At 40.7% G+C, this 20,076-nt stretch overlaps 1 protein-coding gene across 1 annotated transcript; it reads left to right on the top strand.

Annotated features, from left to right (window-relative positions):
• Positions 1-1,501: 1,501 nt before the first annotated feature.
• PRDM14 (PR/SET domain 14) lies at positions 1,502-18,463 on the top strand (the record flags this gene model as incomplete). The annotated part of the gene is made up of 7 exons (XM_082257494.1): positions 1,502-2,099; positions 2,699-2,746; positions 2,851-3,008; positions 4,046-4,316; positions 6,112-6,314; positions 9,496-9,597; positions 18,236-18,463. 7 exons carry the CDS (start codon positions 1,502-1,504, stop codon positions 18,461-18,463), a joined length of 1,608 nt encoding a protein of 535 aa, XP_082113620.1.
• Between the last annotated feature and the right edge of the window lie 1,613 nt (positions 18,464-20,076).

The following is a 20,076-nucleotide window of genomic DNA, read 5'->3' as shown; positions in this document are numbered from 1 at the left end:
GTGCTTTACATGCTGTTTATGTTTTATATTTTCTATATCAAGTAAATAGATGATTAGAGTTCCTATTTAGTCAGACTTCTTTTTAGTAATGCAGTGTTCATCTATCATGTGTGTTTGTTGAAATCTATATTACATGGTATAACTGATTCCTGGCAATTAATTAGTAAAATCAGTAAACTTTCTGGCTTGTACAGTTATGTTTGTTATAGATACATAAAAAATAAGATAAGAAAAAAACAAACAACAAAAAAGAAAATACACTAATGAAATAATGTAATTCGTTGTAACTAACAGAAAAAAAAACATTGTATCTGATCTAAACTGACACAAATATAACTAGTCTAGAATATAAACAGTATACAGACAGTGGAATGTTGCTTGCTGTTTAATGTCAATTTTGTTTATATCAATTGTATTCGTATAAAATTAATTAAAAATTAACTAAAAAAACTAAAAAATAGGAAGTCAATATAAATGTTAAGTTCCATAAGTAAATGTCCAATTGTCCTCCCAGTTCGATAATAATAATAGTCTGTTTATGCTTCCCATGTTTCTTATTCATTTTCGAAATGTATATAAGTAAAGTCCTTGGAAATCTTCCATCCAATGTAGACTAATAATTTCTCACCATCATTAGAGTACTTGCAGTTTTTAGAAATAATTCATAAATTCTTTAACAAAACTTACCTGTCCTTATAAGACAGGACAGGAGCAAAATAGGTTTGCTTGTTAAAGGAACATATTTTATTTAAACATTTTTTCTTTTAACATTTTTTTTTTAAAACTTAATGTAATGTAAACAAGTAATCACCAGTGCCCAAACTAAACTAACTCTGCTATAAGAATGGATTATCCACTGAGAGACCAGGCGAATTTCTGAGCAGAAATTAAAAAAAAAAAAAAAAATTAAAATGACATCATTACCCTAAAGAATGTCAGAGGAAAAGTTCTGACCGTGTAGGTTTCCCTATTACTGCTGTCAGAACCCCAATACACACACTGCAATGCCAATGATCGGGCGACCTCAGAGTCCTTATTTTTTTGTCTATGATGTACATTTTCTACTTGTAATAAATCGAAGAATGTCGCAACTTTTTCAGATTTCATATATTTTGGTTGTACAAAAATGGGCTGCCAAAACGAAAATAAATAAATAAATGTTACCCCCCCCCACCCCCATAATACAATATTATGCCTGTGCGTTTGCGTTTTCTTTTGCAATATAAAAATATAAATAAATATTTGAAATATAATTTACTGCGAATCTAAATGTTTTTTGTTTTTGGCTTATAGTTGTCAGGGCTTTGTATACTGGTGGATGTAATGTACCAACGCCATAGTGGATATATGCTATTTTACATTTTTCTATTTTTAATTTTTTAGTGTACTGTATATTCACATATACAAATGTTGAAAGCAATTTAGGTAGTAGGTAAAATGTCGTTTTTCACTGCTGATCACCCATATTTGTCACTTTCAGGGAGGACCAGATCTTGGCAGAATGGCATTGTCTATACCCAGCACCATGACAAACCCGGTGGATAGAAGCTTTCCCATTGACAGGCTTCCTATAAGCCCCCCCACCATAGGCTCTTATTTCCCCTCAATGTTGGCCCATGGTCACTACCTGGGCATCCTGGCAAACCCTCATGACATGTTTAATCCTCTGAAGTCCCTGGGCAGACTGGTGAACAAATCTTCACCATTAGGAGCCCTCAATTTCAGAGAGTTTCCCCCAGTTTTCACCCAAAGCTCTCCCCACAGCCAGAACATGTTCAGCTCACTGCCCACTTCATACCCCATCTTCAGTAAAGTGCAGCCTGGACTGTGCAATAAGGAGGATCCCCAAACTAATGGACAAGCAGGGGCACCCCGAATTCCCTCCGCCCCCCCAGAGAGCCCCAGAGCCAACAAGAAATGTAAGGGGGTCTCTCTGAGTATGGCCAGTTTTGAGGGACCACCAAGCAGGATCTATCAGTTCACAGAGGATGATCTGCACAACGTGCTCTATGGGTACACCTGTGGCACCGAGACCAAACGTGCCCAGAATAGCGCCACACATGCCATCTCTGGACTGAGGATACCAGCCATCTCTGCAGGTCAGTACCGCTACCTAACGTAGGTGAACGCCCTCCCAGTTCTACAGATTCCATTCTCCAATGTGAACCATACCTTCTGCATGAAACCTGACCATACACCTTACAATCTCTACAATCTCCACCTATCAAGTACCAGGACTGCAAGTTCGGATACTTATTGAATTATTTTTTTAGGTAGGATTTTACATGGCATAAATAAAGGACATTTTACAGAAATTGTGCAATAAAATTGTAAGGTGTATGACCAAGTATCTATCCCATTCTTCCTCAACATGACAGTTCCATTTATACCACGTCTCTTGGGGGAAAAATATTATCTAATTACTAAAATTAGTCATATATATCTAATTTGTGTGTATGTCTATATATATATATATATATATATATATATATATATATATATATATTTATTGTAATACATTTTTAATTGATATTGTATCAGGTAACAATTAGCCTATAGTGACTATAATATAAATATTCCGGATTTACTTTGGGGCATTTAAAAGTCTTTCTATGAAGATTTTTTTTTAAGTGTTTGCATCCAATGTTTTTTTTTTTTTTTTTTTCTAAATAAAGTCATGTATTTGTTCATTGTGCAGGGTTGGACTCACAGATATTGGACAGAGAGGCGCTACAACTCCCAGAAGGTAGATACAAGTTCATATTATATTATTTATAATAACTGAGGGCCATCTGTCTATTTGGAGATCCTGTATTTTTTCTTTATGAAATATGTATTTTTTTTTCTCAGGTTTGGCCATCATGAGGACCAAGTATGGAGATATTCCCAAATCAGGGGTGTTTAGCACAAACATCATCCCTAAAGGGCTGAAATTCGGTCCGTTTCAGGGGAAAGTTGTCAATACAAGTGAAATAAAAACCTATGATGATAACTCACTGATGTGGGAGGTGAGAATAAAGCCAATTCATAATTCAAGGGAAAAAATATTTATTAAAAAAATAAAAATAGAATACAGAAAATACATTAAAATTACCTATAATAACGTTGATTCGATGTGAGTAGAAAGCATTGTATCTAATCTAAACAGCAACAAATATAACTAGAATATAAATACTAAAACACAGACAGTGAAATATTGTGTTGCCTTTTGTGTTGTCTGGATTGATAGTTCCTATGATGCTACATCCTGGCCAGGTGATCATGAATAAAAAAAAAAAAATACCCAAGATTTCCAGATTTCCCTACTTCAATAAAAAAACAAAACAAAAAAACAAAAAACGAATTGATCCTAAAATTGGGTTAATATAGTAATATATATATATATATATACTACAATAACTAATAATAGAAACAAGAGCAAAAAAAGAAAAAGTTTAATTTTGCTGCTTTTAATAATTTAGTTGTTAGTATTATTTTTGATTATTTGTAATATGATGATTATATTGTTATAAGATTATGTTAATCTAGGTAATAAAAGGAATAAAAACTGGCACATTTAAGTAAATTAATACAATTAGGTACATTTCCTAAATTAGGATTGGCATAGAATAGAGCTGCATGTCCAATTCTTTTCATGGAATTGGTGAATCTGGTGCCAGTACGCAGTCATTACGAAATCTGGGAAAAGATGGGTGATGATGATACTACAAAACTAGTATTTCTAGTAATGAATAATTCTAGTAGTGGTATTAGTAGCAACCTATATTATAACTATTACTAAAAATAATTTAACTATTTTGATAGGAATAAATTATTATACAGAAACCGAAAATTAATTGTTAGCTCTTTAGTTGATAATTTATTGTCCTGAAATGCTGAGAGTCCATCACTTCTTGCTTAGATGCATATATAGAAAAGGCCATAAGTAATGATCTAAAATAACACAAATTATGGTATAACATTGATTTCTGAGGTTATTTAGCTTTAATGCATATATTTTCAGTCTCAAGTAAGACGTAATAATACGTTTGGTTTCACTTGTCAGATTTTTGAAGACGGAAGACTCAGTCACTTCATAGACGGGAAGGGGGCATGTGGGCACTGGATGGCACTGGTGAACTGTGCCCGCTTCCCTGAGGAGCAGAACCTGATCGCAGTGCAGAGTGAGGGGGAGATCTACTATGAGACCTGTAAGGAGATCCTGCCCAACCAGGAGCTGCTGGTCTGGTATGGCGATTGCTACCTCCAATTCCTGGGCATCCCTGTCAGTCTGAAGGGCACAGATGATGGCAGAGCCCCTTTCCAGCACACAGAAGGTAAGCTCCCTCTTCCAGGGAAATGGCGCATGCAGAAGCTGCAGCGTTCTGCTATTGATCAGGAGTTCAGAAGTCTTTATTTAAACCTCTGTAGCTTTAATCTGCAGAAGGAAAATATAACGGTTAGCTGCTCAGTAAAGTCCATCCAAACAAGCCCGTGTAATTGTTATTGACAAGAGCAGAATCAGATCAGGATTATCTGCTAAGTAATTATCTTGCAATGATTTAAGCTAATAGTTATCGGAATATACAAGCCACTGTTATCCTTCAATTTATGGATTTACCTGTGGGGCGTGCTTTGTCCTTTCTGAGCGCTTACCAGAATAAATACCTATATAAATTAGCCACACTAAAGAAAACATGAGAAAAAATGAAGCCATTCACTGCCTAAGGCTGACCATACACTAGGCAATTTGATTGTACAATCCCCTTTAGATCTCTGTAGGGCAGGAGCTTATCTGATTTGGTACTAAAAATATTGATTGCTTAAGTGTGCCTTATATAAAATTGTTTTGTTAGCTTCAAATGGAACCAAAGTGATTGTACAATTTTGATTGTATAGTGCATGTCCAGCCTTGAGCAAGGATAATAATCACAAATCTAAGATATACAGAACACTTTTTTTTGCAATGGTGATTACCTTTTCCCACCATGTACAACTCTCTCTCTCTCTTTTTTTAAATGTACAAGTTCAGGTTTTATACATTGCAGGAACTATGCCTTGCACTGATAAGTGCTAATAAGTTTGAAACAATTGCATGCTAGTTGGATACAATGTTTAGCCTATATATTTGCTATTTACAAATGGTCCTGTATATATAAATGCATAAATGATTCACTGGCACATGTTTTCCCAGTATCTGATGCTTTCCCAGTCCTGTGTTTTATGCGCGATGTAATAAAATGCATAATGTTATTACTATTTTCTCAGTTTTATACTGCACTACGCTTTCTATTGTAATGTGTTGAGTTTACAGAAAATTTTTAGCTGCCTTTTAGGCTTTTGCGTTCTGGTGATGCACAGAAAACGCGTTTCTGCTCATCTTTCCGAAAATGTGCCAAAGCGTGCATTGTGCTTGCAGTGCGATTATTTCTTAATGACACATCAAACATGGCTACCAGATATGCATTTTGTCGCACAACAAAACGCCTGAAAAAAGCTTCACATTACAAAAATGTGCAAAAAAACAGTGCAAGATCCACTTTGGCGCACATAGGGCAGCTTAAACATAGTTACATAGTTACATAGTTTGTGAGGTTGAAAAAAGACACCAGTCCATCCAGTTCAACCTATGATGTGTGTGTTTGATGTTAACCGTACATTGTATACCCCTTTATGTTGTGGTCTTTAGGTGCCCATCGAATAGTTTTTTGAAGCTATCAATGCTCCCTGCTGATACCACTGCTTGTGGAAGAGAATTCCACATCCTTACTGCTCTGACAGTAAAGAACCCCTTATGTATTTTAAGGTTAAACCCTTTTTCCTCTAGTTTTAGTGAGTGGCCACGTGTCTTATTGTATTCCCTTTCTCTGAAAACTTATGCTAGGGAACAAGTGAATGAGATGCCCTATGCTGTCACTTGGCAAACCTGCATAAAAAGTGTGAAATAAAAACGTGCATGTGTCAGTGGGGCCCTAGAGGAATAGGGGACTCTTACATATGCCACAGCTGTCAAAATGATTGCTAGTAATAATCTCCCCAGCAGTACCCCATTGGACACAGAGGAGGGTGTTGGGGTTACATTATAATGTTGCTCTGAGTCTGAATAAACTTTATTCTGATTGTGTCTTGCAGAATCTGGAGAGGGATACAAGTGTGAGCGGTGCGGCAAAGTGTTTGCCTATAGGTATTACCGTGACAAGCACCTGAAATACACCCGCTGTGTGGACCAGGGGGATAGAAAGTTTCCTTGCCATCTGTGTCAGAGGTCATTTGAGAAGAGGGACAGACTGAGGATTCACATTTTACATGTTCATGAGAAGCACAGACCTCACAAGGTAAGTTCAATCTTCTAATATATTTTCGTCTGTATGTACTAATTATTGCCTATTTACTATACACATAGAGATGCAGCTGATATTTAGTTAATAAATCCACAAGCTGCCTAGCACAACCTATTCTGATATAGAGGGCTCAAGGGGTGGTAAAAGGGTTGGATTTATGACTAGGCTCAGTAGGCCTGAACTATAAAACAGCAAAGGAAAAGGGATGGCTTTACCTTGAATAGTCATTGGCTGAATTTTTTTCTTCCATAAATAATAAAGGCGGTATCTCATTAAAGATTATTAACACACTGTTACACTATGCTAAACCAGGTTAGGACCAATAAAATAAGAGAACACTTTGTAAAAGAGGCGATCCTATCAGAAGGGTGTTTCTTTGGGTGCCAAAGCTAGAGTTCCTATGGGCTCCTCTGATGGCAACCTGGCTCTAGGTGTTCATGTCAGTGGATTACGGGTGGGTCTGTGTCCGAACCCTCCATTGTTGTCCAATGGACTATGGCACTCAAAAGAATATCCTCCATAGATTACACATTAGGGTCTACACTAGAGTGGTAAGTGGCATTGGTGATGTCACAGAGAGTGATTTGCTCAACGATACTAATGTAGCAAGTGTTTTAAAAGCAACAATGAGGGCATAAATGACAGGATCTGTCATAACACATAGACAAAAGTAGAAGCAAGAGAGCTGGCTGGAATGAGGTTACCCACACACTCTACATTCCATTCTGTCTTTTCCAGGAAACGGTCATAATTTAGAACCTCTGCCACCAGGTCAGATCCTTCACAATCCAGCATCTAGTTTAGGTGGTTTGCTACTTTCAGCAATTAAGCTGAAAAAAAATATTGGTTTATGGGCAGATTAAGATATATTACTGAACATGAGATTTCAGAATATGGTCCTTCACCACTTGGAGATAATCATCATCTTACCTCTGTGGACATTTTCCACTCTTGAATATATTTTTAGTAATTAGGTTGTATATGACTCTTGATTCAGCTTTAAAAATGAGTTATTAGCAAGTAATTTGCCTGGACCCCTGTCTTTGGTGTGCAGGGTATTGTGATGACTGTGGTGAAAGAGTTAAGCCAAGTCACGGGTGGCTGCCATTATCTCAGCAGGGTTTGGCTGCAGGCCCCATATTTAGACCTGAAAGGCTTGTAAACTGAAATAGATCCAGGTCTGGCTCAATGAGACACACTTTCATTTCACGGGCCAGCTTACATTATTTAACAGTTCAGTTGGCTGAGAAGATTTTCTTGAGTGTTCTACACATATTTGGGGCTAATGCATTGTGTGTAATATTAGAGATGTGTCTAGGATCAATACACGTTTCTCTTCATTGTCATACACTAAGCCAAGGTTTCTCAACCAGGGTTCCATGCAACCCTAGGGTTCCTTCAGAGGTTCTTTAAATAATAAGCAATTTCTGTCCGTCAGATAAGTTCCCACTGACACCGTTGATCTTTTTAGCTATCTGTATGAGGGTAATTCTTCCCAATGACCACAAGTGTAAAGGGCCGTACACACTTGACGAAAATCGGACGAAATATCCTACGATTTTTCTCTGTCTTCTCAGCGTTCATTACCGTTTTTAATTGACAGTGCATAAATGTTCACGAAATTTCTCGTCCGATTTTTTTTTTTTTTTGGCACATTTGTTCCTAGACTTCCGGGTTGTCAGCAACTTCAGATCATGCGCGGTCTTTCGTATCCGATTTTTCACGGACGTACTGCATACACATTAAACGAAAATCAGTCGTCTGGGGACAGACGAAAAAAAATTTGTGTTTGTCCCTCCGTTTTTTTTCGTTGAAAATGTCGGCATCGGCTGCTGAAAGTTGTGTACACACTAGGTGAAAATCGGACGATTTTACCTCGGTCGGGAATTTTCGGCAGATTTTCTACTAGTGTGTACCCCACTTTAGGAACATTCTTAGAACTGGTCATCACACTAACGTATCATGCGCTGTAGATATAGTATTTTTAGCAGGGGTTCCCTGAGACCAGAAATGTATTTCAAGAGTTCCTCTGTATTGAAAAAGTTGAGAAAGGCTGCACTAAGCCATCGAGAATACTACTGGTACCTGGGAACCCATTCCATCACCAGGCAGGCAACACAAACCCCAACACTGACTTCTTTCCATTTCATTTATTTGGTATCCTGTGCTGGACAATGTTGAAATCCTTATGTGTACAGTAAACCCCCCTCCATTGCGGGGGTTACGTTCCGGACCCAGCCGCGAAAAGTCAAAATCTGCGAAATAGAAAAACCTTATTAAAATGCATTGTAGGCATGCATTTTTTACTGTCACTGTACGTGTAAAAGCATTTTAAGGTCTTTAAACACACTTTTAAAACAATAGAAACTCATTTAAACACATAAAAGATACTGAGAGACATAGCAAGAGCTATGGAAAACACAAAAATATTTCATTTTTAATGATTTATATAGTAAAATAACATTACAAAAAAAAAACGCAATATACCAGGACCGCAAAAACGGAACCGCGATGGAGCGGGGGTTTACTGTAATATTAGTGACCATCTCCATTTTCACTATGCCACTTCTGTGAGTTTTATCATGTACTGTATGTAGATGGTGTGTATGTTCTAAAATCTGTAACAGGTAGATTTCTATACTTAAATATTACCCCACCTATTGATACTGAACATTGGAGTCAGTGCCCATTCACATTTTCAGGTAGAAATCTGTTTATTCCCATGTAACTCGTCCACTTGCTCATTTAATTGATAGAACATGTTGCATATTACTTGCATTAAGCAGGCCTATTCTAATAGATTGTAAAATATCACAAATTGTTCATACCATGCAGTTTAGAATGTTCAATTATAAAGTATAGTTTAATTTTAAAAAATAATTTTGTTTGCACATTATTTTACTCCTTCTGTAAATCGGCCCTTAGTCTTAGAAATTCTTCTAGCCAGCATTCATTCTCTATAATATGCAATGTCAAAACAAATTCAAATGGAGACAATAAACACAGCTATTGAAAAACAATCATCCTCAATCAATGTTGCTGTAGCCACAAGCGTCTCCATATGGTAACACAGCCCTGGTATATAATGCTTGTAAGATCCTAAAGTGGTAATCATGATGACATCTGGGTCATGTTCAATATTGGTCAGTTTCTTGTCTGTTTGATCTGATTTCAGTGCACAGTGTGTGGGAAAAGTTTCTCTCAGTCCTCCAGCCTGAACAAACACATGAGAGTCCATTCCGGGGAGAGACCTTATAAATGTGTCTACTGCAACAAGGTACAGTTACTGGCCACCTCCCTCATTGCCATTGTTCTCCATTCCTTCTATCTGTCAGAGGACAACTACAAACTATTTTTATTAAGGATTGGTAGTATTGTGTACTATAGATATTCAGCAATGGAAACCATGCTATAAGACATGGTTTATTCTAGATCTTTCTATGCCTATCGTGTACATACTGGGGTTGATTTACTCACACTAGAGAGTGCAAAATTTGGTGCAGCTCTGCATGGTAGCCAATCAGCTTCTAACTTCCGCTTGTTCAATAAAGCTTTGACAAAAAAAAAAAATGGAAGCTGATTGGTTTCTATGCAGAGCTGCACCAGAGTTTTAGTAAATCAAGCCCATAGAGGATAACAATTCTATACAACATGCTAAGGAAGGGTTTAAAAGTCTGCATTCTGGACAACCACAATTAGGAGGTGTTGGGAGCCATAGGTCTGTGAGCTCTGGAGCCAAGGGTAAAGCTGGCCACATGTTCTACATTCTGATTTTACAGAGTTTGTTAGATGTATCAACAACTATGTATCTCTTACCTAATTCTATCAAAATGTAATGGATTGTTTAGGAAGGTTCTTGCTACATGGTAATTGATTTATTGATAAATCCAGAAGAGATTGCCAGAGATTGTTTAATGAAATTGGAGGCCAACCTTTCCAACATTTGGAGCTTTTAGAGAAAAGGTGTGTTCACACTTGTTCAGTACATTCAGTGCATATACTTCAAGCAGGGCTGCCATCAGGGGGGGGGGGGGGGGGGGGACAGCCCATACACATGTAGGGGGCCCGGGGACTCTGAGGGGCCCGGCCGGCCAGGCCCCAACCAACAAGATTGAGTTGTTGCTGTTGTAGTAACTATCAATTGCTAAAGCATGGAGGCCACAGAGTAAGCCGATGCAGCCGAAGGGATGTCTCTTTACTGGATTGGGATGTCTCTTTGCTGAATATTTGGGGTTGTATCTTTGCTGGTTTGTATTCATTTTCATATTCTAAGTTGTAAGAGTGTTAAAATAAAAGTGTGTGCACTGAAGGACCCGGTGGGACAGCCAGAGGACGGGCCCTGGGGAATATTGGTTGTGAGGCCAGGAGGGACCCAGGCCTAAAGCTGTGTAAGGGGCCCCAAAATTTCTGATGGCTGCCCTGACTTCAAGTAGAAATTCCATTCTTTCCAATATGAGATGCAGCTTAGAGCATTCTTGAAGCGTAACTAAACTCTTTCAGGCTGGGTTCACACATATGCGATGCGAAAATCAGCACGATGCCTGTGCGGATTCCCACATTGCATATCTCTTGCAGGCAGGTCACACTGCCTTATGCCAACCGCTGTGGGTGTCAATTTAAAGGTAATGACACCCCCAGAACGGTTTGCAGATCGCAATACCATCTGTCAAATGGTGCAGGAATTGGATCGCATAGGTGCTATTACCCATATAATCCAATTCCAGTGTGGACCAAAAAAAAGGGTCCTGCACCATTTTGGTGTGAATGCGATGCGATTTTAGCCATACAGTTTGTATGGCTGAATTTGCATCCACAGACATCACATGTGTTCTGCACAGCAATGAGGTGTGAATCGCATGCGATGTCTGTGATTGCACAAGTGTGAACCCAGCCTCAATCTACAGTACATGAACTAGTTTGAATCCTTATGCTGCTGGCATTAGTACATAGATAGGTAGGTATAATATAATAACTTCTTTTAAACTTATTTTTTACATTTCTTGCCTCTGGTTTCTGGCCTAGGCCACAATGATGTCATACATCCCAGGAGTCCTCGAAGGCATTTTTTCTTTCATCTGGAGGAGAGGCTTTCTCAGTTTAAGCATGTCCTCCTGCCCGCATGCCTGAGCTAAGGGCAGATTGATTCCAGAAAATAAAAGCTACATGAATCATCTGCTCTTACTCAAAATGGCTGCGGCTGCGGCCAACAAACTGGGTGTTTTTCAAAGTGATTTCTCAACAAAATAAAGCATGGAGACCTGGATAGATGGGTGAGTTTTCTTTGAATATTAAGAATGAATTAATGGTGGTTTCAGTTTTTGGTACACAGATACAGTTTAGATCTGCTTTAAATATTATTATGCTATATTTGTGTGTTTTATGTGCAGGGCCACTGATATTAATGGCAAAAGCTCAAACTGAAATTCTGAATGTGTCTTCTTTACTTTGTATAATGAAGAACAAAAGTTTATTCAATGTACCAGTAAGTGCATACGTATATAAAACACACATAAATGGGCATAAATGCAATACCGTTAGATAGGTACAAAATGTGGGGTTGATTTACTGAAACTGGAGAGTACAAAATCTGGTGCAGCTCTGCAGTGCCGGGACAAAGTCATACAGCGCCCAGGGCAAAGATGCCAAGCTGCACTCTGCCTTCCCATTAGGTTACAGTCAGGGTGCCCCATCCCTGCAATAAACCAATGCGCCCAGGGCAGCTGTCCCTCCTGCCCACCCCTTGTCCCAGTCCTGCAGCTCTGCATAGAAACCAATCGGTTTCCAGGATTCTTCGTCAAAGTTTTTAAATGGGCAACCTGAATTAAGAAGCTGATTGGCTACCATGCACAGCTGCACCGGATTTTTCACTCTCCAGTTTTATTAAATTAACCCCAGTGTGTCACTGCATATACAGAAGTGGGAGGTCTCTACAGATCTGAGAAGATCTGTTGTAAGAAATACCACTACAGTCTTGAGTTCAAGAACAACTATTACCAGCAAGCTGTTTTATCTTCCAGGAAAACCTAAATCTGCCAAAATACATGGGAATATGAGCAATGGCATACAGTTAGACCCTGCACTAAATGTGGTTGATTTACTAAAGGAGTAGATTCTATTTACATAGCTTTGTAAATAAGGTTCAGGTACGTTTTCTTTAGTGCCAGTTCACATTTGTGTGATCACATAGATCGCATGTAATTCGGAGCGCACTGCTCCTAAAATGACATGCGATCTCTGTGTGGTGCAAATTCAGCCATACAGTTTGTATGGCTGAATTCGCACCGCAATCGCACCTAACACACACAGGACCCTTTTTTTGGTCAGAATCGGATTGCATGGTGGTTCACACTAGTGTGATCCGATTCTGTGCGAACTTTCAGATTGCACTGCGATATGCGATCTGATCTGGGGGTGTCGTTAACTTTTAATTGACACCCCCAGCGTATCGCATATGGCAGTGTGAACTGCCAGGGGTGCGGATGCGATGCGGGAACACGCTGTATATTCGTATGTGAACCGGCACTCAAATACCCAAATCATGTGCAAGAAAAACAAAAAAGAAACAGGATTTTTGCTTAAATGTGATTGAATGATTGAAGTGAACACATCCTTACCTCTTTTACTAAGCTAAGTGAACACTCTACAAAATGAACATGGTCTCTTCCTTCAACCTCACTGCATGCTGGACAATGTTCTCATGTTCCAGTTCTAAATCATTATGAAATCTTTGGAAAAAGATGGCACAACAGGTGATCCTGTACCTACGGCAAGCTTCAGTTATACAAGTCTTTTCTAGAAAATGCTAATGATGGCTGGAAGCTATACCATTAAAATGCATACGCTCCAAGGTGGATCCAGAGTTTGTCCAGCCCCAGGCTATTGTCATTAAATGATCCTGAAATGACCTATTATACACCTAGCACACCATACTGTTTACCACTCCATGGCTTTGACCAAACTGTGTCTGCTAATCAGCAATTCCCCGCCCGCACACAATGCAGCATGCTTCCACACTCTTCTATGCTAATTACCCAACACATCCATGATCCTCATCTGATGGCCTACTAAAAGAATTTCCTTTATTTCCTTCATTACATATCGCAGAAATATATTGCTAGAGCAAGAAAAATTCAGGCCTAAATCTAAACAGCAGTTGTTCCTAGACATAGGCGTGCGCAGCCTATTGCATTAGGGTGTGCACCCCAAAGCTCAAACACGCATGCGTGTATGTGTATGTGTATATATATATATATATATATACACTTTGTACACGTACACACACACTATATATATATATATATATATATATATATATATATATGTACACACTTACTTGTCAAAAGTATTGGGATGCCTGCCTTTACACACGCATAAACTTTAATGGCTTCCCAGTCTTAGTCCATAGGGTTCAATATTGAGTTGGCCCACCCTTTGCAGCTATGCCAGCATCAACTCTTCTGGGAAGTCTGTCCACAAGGTTTAGGAGTGTGTTTATGGGAACGTTTGACCATTCTTCCAGAAATGAATTAGTGACGTCAGGCACAGATGTTGGACGAGAAGGCCTGGCTCATAGTCTTTGCTCTAATTCATCCCAAAGTGGTTCTATCGGGTTGAGGTCAGGACTCTGTGCAGGCCAGTCAGGTTCCTCCACCTCAAACTCGCTCATCCATGTCTTTATGGTCCTTGCTTTGTGCATTGGTCCAAATCATTTGATTGAGGGGGGATTATAGTGTGGGGTGTTTTTCAGGGGTTGGGCTTGGCCCCTTAGACTCTTAGGGCGTCAGCATACTAAGACATTTTGGACAATTTCATGCTCCCAAATTTGTGGGATGGCCCCTTCCTGTTCCAACATGACTGCACACCAGTGCACAAAGCAAGGTCCATAAAGACATGGACTTAGCATGGGTGGTGGAAAATTAACTTCAAGTGCAATAATTTACATTATAATAGTAACTAAAACATATAAAATTAAGTGTAACAATCTAAAAAATAAAAATTCCAAAGTGCTCCACTGGTGTGAACCTTCCAACTAAAAAGTTTTTGCACTTAAGTTAAATTCTATGGCAAATATCTGTAGAAGGGTTCCACCATCACTGCTTAGTTTTGAAAAAGATGTATGCCTTATTTTCCTTTTGTTGTGTATTACAGGTGAAATTACATGTGAGGCACTGATATGGACTGATAGGCAGCACTAATAGGCACTTGTTCTCAGCACTGACTGACACTGATGAGGCTGCACTGATGGGCACTGATTGGCAGCACTGAGAGGTGGCACTTATTGGCAGCACTGATGGGTACTGATAGGTGGCACTGATAGGCAGCACTGCTGGGCACTAATAGGCATCACTGATGGCTACTGATAGGCGGCATTGGTGGGCACTGATTGGTGGCACCGATAGGAAGCACTGATAGGCACTGTTAGATGTCACTGATGAGGTGGCACTGATGAGGTGGCACTACTGGGCACTGATAGGTGGCACTACTGGGCACCACTTATGGACACTAACAGGGGAGAGGGGGAGTTTCACATTCAGCAGACAGTGAGACTTGCAAGAGTCGCTCAGTGTGTGTGTGCAGTGGCGTACCTAGAGCATTTGGCACCCGGGGCGGATCCTATATCTGGCTCCCCCCCCCCCCAACTTTAAAATGTAAAAACACCCACAAAAATTTATAATGTTTTCAAGAATATTTACTGCACAAAATTCACAGCCCCCCATCACAGTGCCCCTTGCAGTCTGCCCTCCGTCTCTCTAATCACAGTTCCCCTTTTTGCACTCTCTGCCTCCCCTGCACAGTCCTACCTTCAGCATAAATAGATAGCTAATATTATTAGCAATGTGTTTGAGTAAGAGATTGGTGACTTGCTAAAGGAGATATTCAGAGACTGCAGACGTGATACAGGAGATGGTCAGAGACTGCAGAAATGATACAGTAGAGACTGCAGACATGATACAGGAGATGGTCAGAGACTGAGGACATGATAGGAGATAGAAGAGCATTAGGAGGGCCGGAGAGCACAGGGGAAGCAGAGAGCACTGGAGGAGCTGAAGGGCACGGTTGGGGGGGGGGGGCTGGAGAGAATTAAGAGGGGGTTTGGAAAGCATTGTAGGGGGGTTGAAAGGCGCAGGGGGTGGAGAGCACTGGGGGGGGGGGCGATCAGGGAAAACCAGGGGGGTGGGGAGCACTGGGGGGGACAGGGAGCACTTGGGGGGCGGGCAAGGAAAACCAGGGGGGTGGAGAGCACTGGGGGGGGGGACAGGGAGCATAGGGGGGATGGAGATGAAAAGCACTGTGGGGAGTTGAAGAGCATGGGGGGGGGATTAGGAGTACTGGGGAGCCAGCAAAAGAAGTTGTGTAGGAGGAGGATGGGGCAGCTGCATATAGAGGAATTGATCTTTCCTTATTCTTCCTGCAGGAGGGAGAGGAGGAGAATCAGTTATTCAGCAGCTGCAGAAAAAATAGGGAAAGATGAATCCCTCTATATGCAGCTTCCCCATCCCCCTCCTATCCAGCACACACACTTGGGCAATGGGCACGCACTCACCTTCTTCCTGCCGAAGCTCCGCCCCCTTCGTCCCACCGAGGCTCCACCCATTCTTCCCGATGAGGCTCCGCCCCCTTCTTCCCGCCAATGCTCCGCCCCTTCTTCCCGCTGCGGCTCCACCTCCCGCTAGCAGCACGACTGAAGGAGCTGCCACTGCAGCTGCCTTCACACTCCGATGCGGGATCTCAGAGCACGCCGGCTGACACCCCCCAGTGCTTGGCCCCCCCCCCATTGGTACCCCACTGTGTGTGTGACACTGTCATGTATGTAGCTGCTTTCAGGGAGAAAAAACAGCTGTCAAAACTCAACGGTGATGTCGGGGGTGGGCGGGATCGAGCAGCTGTCAAATACCAGCCAATGATTGGGCTGCTTAAGAAAGGGGCGGAGCCACATACATGAAGTGGCCGCCCAGACCCCATCCCATTGGCTGGTGTTTGATAGCTGTTCGGTCCCGCCCACCCCCGACATCACCCCTGAGTTTTGACAGCTGGTCTTTCCCCGTGCAAGCAGTAACATTACCTGACACTGACAATGTCACACACACTGAGCGGCTCTGGCAAGCCTCACTGTCTGCTGGAGCCAACAGCACAGCCGCCTCTCCACCAAGTATTTCACTACCCTCAGCGCCAAAGATGGAGATCTCGGGAGACAGCCGCCCTACACTAAGAGACACAGGGTGATTAGGGTGTGCCCAGGCACACCCGGCACACCCTGTGCGCACGCCTATGTTCCTAGATATAGTTTTATAGTTTTTAAGTGCAGTTGACCCACATTAGGCCCCTTTCACATGGGCAATCCGATCCAATCCGATCCGCCTGTCAGTTTTTCAAGAAGACCGGATCGGATGCTCCATGCATCCCTATGGGGCAGCGGATGTCAGCAGAGACATGTCCGCTGACACACGCTGCTCTCCGATCCGATCCTGTCCGTGAAATCTGGACAGATGGAAACCCGATTTTCCATCCGTCTGGAGGATCGAATCGGATGAGAATGGACAGACAGTCCGTTCTCATCCGATCTCCCCATAGAGGACAGAGGGGATCTGACAGCTCCGTCTCCGCACACAGCTGTCACCCGCCTGCTCAGTGGGGATCAGCGGATCGATCCCCGTTGAGCAGAACGGACTTCGTCGGGCGCACCGCCCATGTGAAAGAGGCCTTACCCTCCAATTAAAACACATTTTAAAGTATATCCTAAACCCACAAGCAAACCTTTTATTATATGGCAGCTTATCAGTTCTTAGGTGTCAAGGCTGCATAAGTTTTTTTCTTTTTTAGGCTTTCCTTTCATTCCACTGGTGGCCTGGCCAGTAAATCAGTTGTTTTTTAACAGAACAAGCTGTTAGAGGGACGAGACAAATCATTTAACACCAACAGGGGTGCTTACAATGATCAGCTTTTATTCATTTATGTAAAATCTTTATCCCAGAAGGAAAAAATAACTGTTTCTGTAACTGCTTATAAAGTATTATCTGGAGTTTGGCTTCAGTTTGTTAGTGTATCTAAACTGGATCCCCTCGCGCTTGTGGTTTTTGTTTTGGAGTGTATCAGGTTTTTATTGCTAAGTCAGTCTAACCCTTTCAGCACCATACCCTACTCGCCTCTTAGGCCTTTTCACATGAAAATCCAGCACAACGCAAAGGTTCGTTTTAAAGTGCGTAATTGTAAAGTGCAAACTAAAAGTGTAAAAACATACCAGAGAGTGCAAAAAGAGTGCAAAAAAAGATCTATCCACTGACATATTGGGGCCTCAGCGGACAACTTTTTCATGGTGACAGTCTCCTTTCCCAAGGTGAGGCCCCGGAAATAGTGGATAAATATATTTTTTATACTTTCTGCTATTTTTCGGCACTTTTAGTTTGCACTTTACATCTATGCACTTAAAAATGAAAACTTACCTGTGTGGTGTGTAGGCTTTCCATTTTTATTGTTGCCTGTGTTACCACTGGGGAGGTTCACCCCTTTATTTGTTCTGATGGCCACTGTCACTGGGACAGAAAGTGATAGGAAATCCAAAATATTGATCTGCCACCTGTACAGGAATAGAGGGGAATCCTACGACTTCTGGGACTCCTATCTAAGCAGGGGTTTCTTTATTTTGGAGAGATTTCCTCTTACTTTCTGTTGTGTCTCCAAGACAGGAAGTGAAGGTGAATCTCCCCAGTGAGACATAGGCAGCAAAAAAACAAAAAACTTGGTATTTAATTACTTTATCCAAAATTAGAAGAAAAAGTTTTGGCTTTAAATATGCTTTAATCATTCCATCAGGAGATATTCTTTAAATAAAAAGTCAGCAATTTCTGTATCAGCTTTTTCTTTCCATTCACCTTTTCCATTTAGCTGTAATGTTCATGTTTTCTTCTTCTTTTTAGGCATTTACAGCATCCAGCATCCTTCGCACTCATATCCGGCAACATTCGGGCGAGAAGCCTTTTAAGTGCAAACATTGCGGCAAAGCCTTTGCCTCTCACGCAGCCCACGACAGCCATGTGCGCCGCACTCACGTGAAAGATAAGGGATACAGCTGCTCATTGTGTGGACAGAACTTCTTGGAACTGGAGGAATTCCGATATCACATGCAGATCCACTCTGCTCTCTAACCAACCCTTCCGCCTATTGCTGCTACCCGTCTGTCTGTCTGTCTTCTTAGCACTGTGCCAACTATTTCATTTATTCTAATTATTATTTATGCTTATATTATTTCATTGCCAATAATTTATTTAATTTATTGAAACCATTATTTTATTAATGATTTAATTTATTCATTGACAATGTCTTGTACATATGTTATAAATATATGCAGAATTTACAAAGTTTCCAACTCTATGCTTTAAGTAGAAAGAGGGCAGAAAATATGACATTCCTTTAGTAAGCTCAGTCATTTGAATATTGAAATGAAAAACTTTTATGTGTAAGATGCTGTAAATATACAGATACTGATTTTTTTAATGTTTATTCCATTTGTAGGAATGATAATTATTTTAGAGACTAAAATGTGATGACTGTAAAGGTACTTATAGCAGTGAGAAGTTTATTGCCTCCTATGTCATGAGTATGAAAGCCTATAAATATTGGTAGGTGATTGACTTATTGGTTTGGATTTATGTGGTTCATCCATTGATGATCAGGCAGTGGTTTGGATTTATGTGGTTCATCCATTGATGATCAGGCAGTGGTTTGGATTTATATGGTTCATCCATTGATGATCAGGCAGTGGTTTGGATTTATATGGTTCATCCATTGATGATCAGGCAGTGGTTTGGATTTATATGGTTCATCCATTGATGATCAGGCAGTGGTTTGGATTTATATGGTTCATCCATTGATGATCAGGCAGTGGTTTGGATTTATATGGTTCATCCATTGATGATCAGGCAGTGGTTTGGATTTATATGGTTCATCCATTGATGCTCAGGCAGTGGTTTGGATTTATATGGTTCATCCATTGATGATCAGGCAGTGGTTTGGATTTATATGGTTCATCCATTGATGATCAGGTAGTGGTTTGGATTTATATGGTTCATCCATTGATGATCAGGCAGTGGTTTGGATTTATGTGGTTCATCCATTGATGCTCAGGCAGTGGTTTGGATTTATATGGTTCATCCATTGATGATCAGGCAGTGGTTTGGATTTATGTGGTTCATCCATTGATGCTCAGGCAGTGGTTTGGATTTATATTGTTCATCCATTGATGCTCAGGCAATGGTTTGGATTTATATGGTTCATCCATTGATGCTCAGGCAGTGGTTTGGATTTATATGGTTCATCCATTGATGCTCAGGCAGTGGTTTGGATTTATACGGTTCATCCATTGATGCTCAGGCAATGGTTTGGATTTATACGGTTCATCCATTGATGCTCAGGCAGTGGAAGCCTGCATGTTCATGGAGCAGTCACTGTGAATATTTGGGGCCTGGCTGCATCACACAGCCAGGCCAGTAGCATATTCAGAGGAAAGAAGTCTGCAGTGCTGTCCTACATATTTCTCTTTCTCTTGTGACAGGCTTTCTTTAACCACTTCTGGACCGGAAGGATTTGCCCTCTTAATGACCAGGCCATTTTTTGTGATTCGGCACTGCGTTACTTTAACGGAAAATTGCGCGGTCGTGCGACACTGTACCATAATAAAATTGATGTCCTTTTTTTTCCCGCAAATCGAGCTTTCTTTTGGGGGTATTTGATTACCTGTGCGATTTCTTTTTATTTTTTG

The sequence above is a fragment of the Pelophylax lessonae genome (assembly GCF_965119305.1).
Source record: "Pelophylax lessonae genome assembly, chromosome: 5".
In the NCBI taxonomy this organism is placed as follows: Eukaryota; Metazoa; Chordata; class Amphibia; order Anura; family Ranidae; genus Pelophylax; species Pelophylax lessonae.
This window is presented reverse-complemented; position numbering and strand designations above follow the sequence as displayed.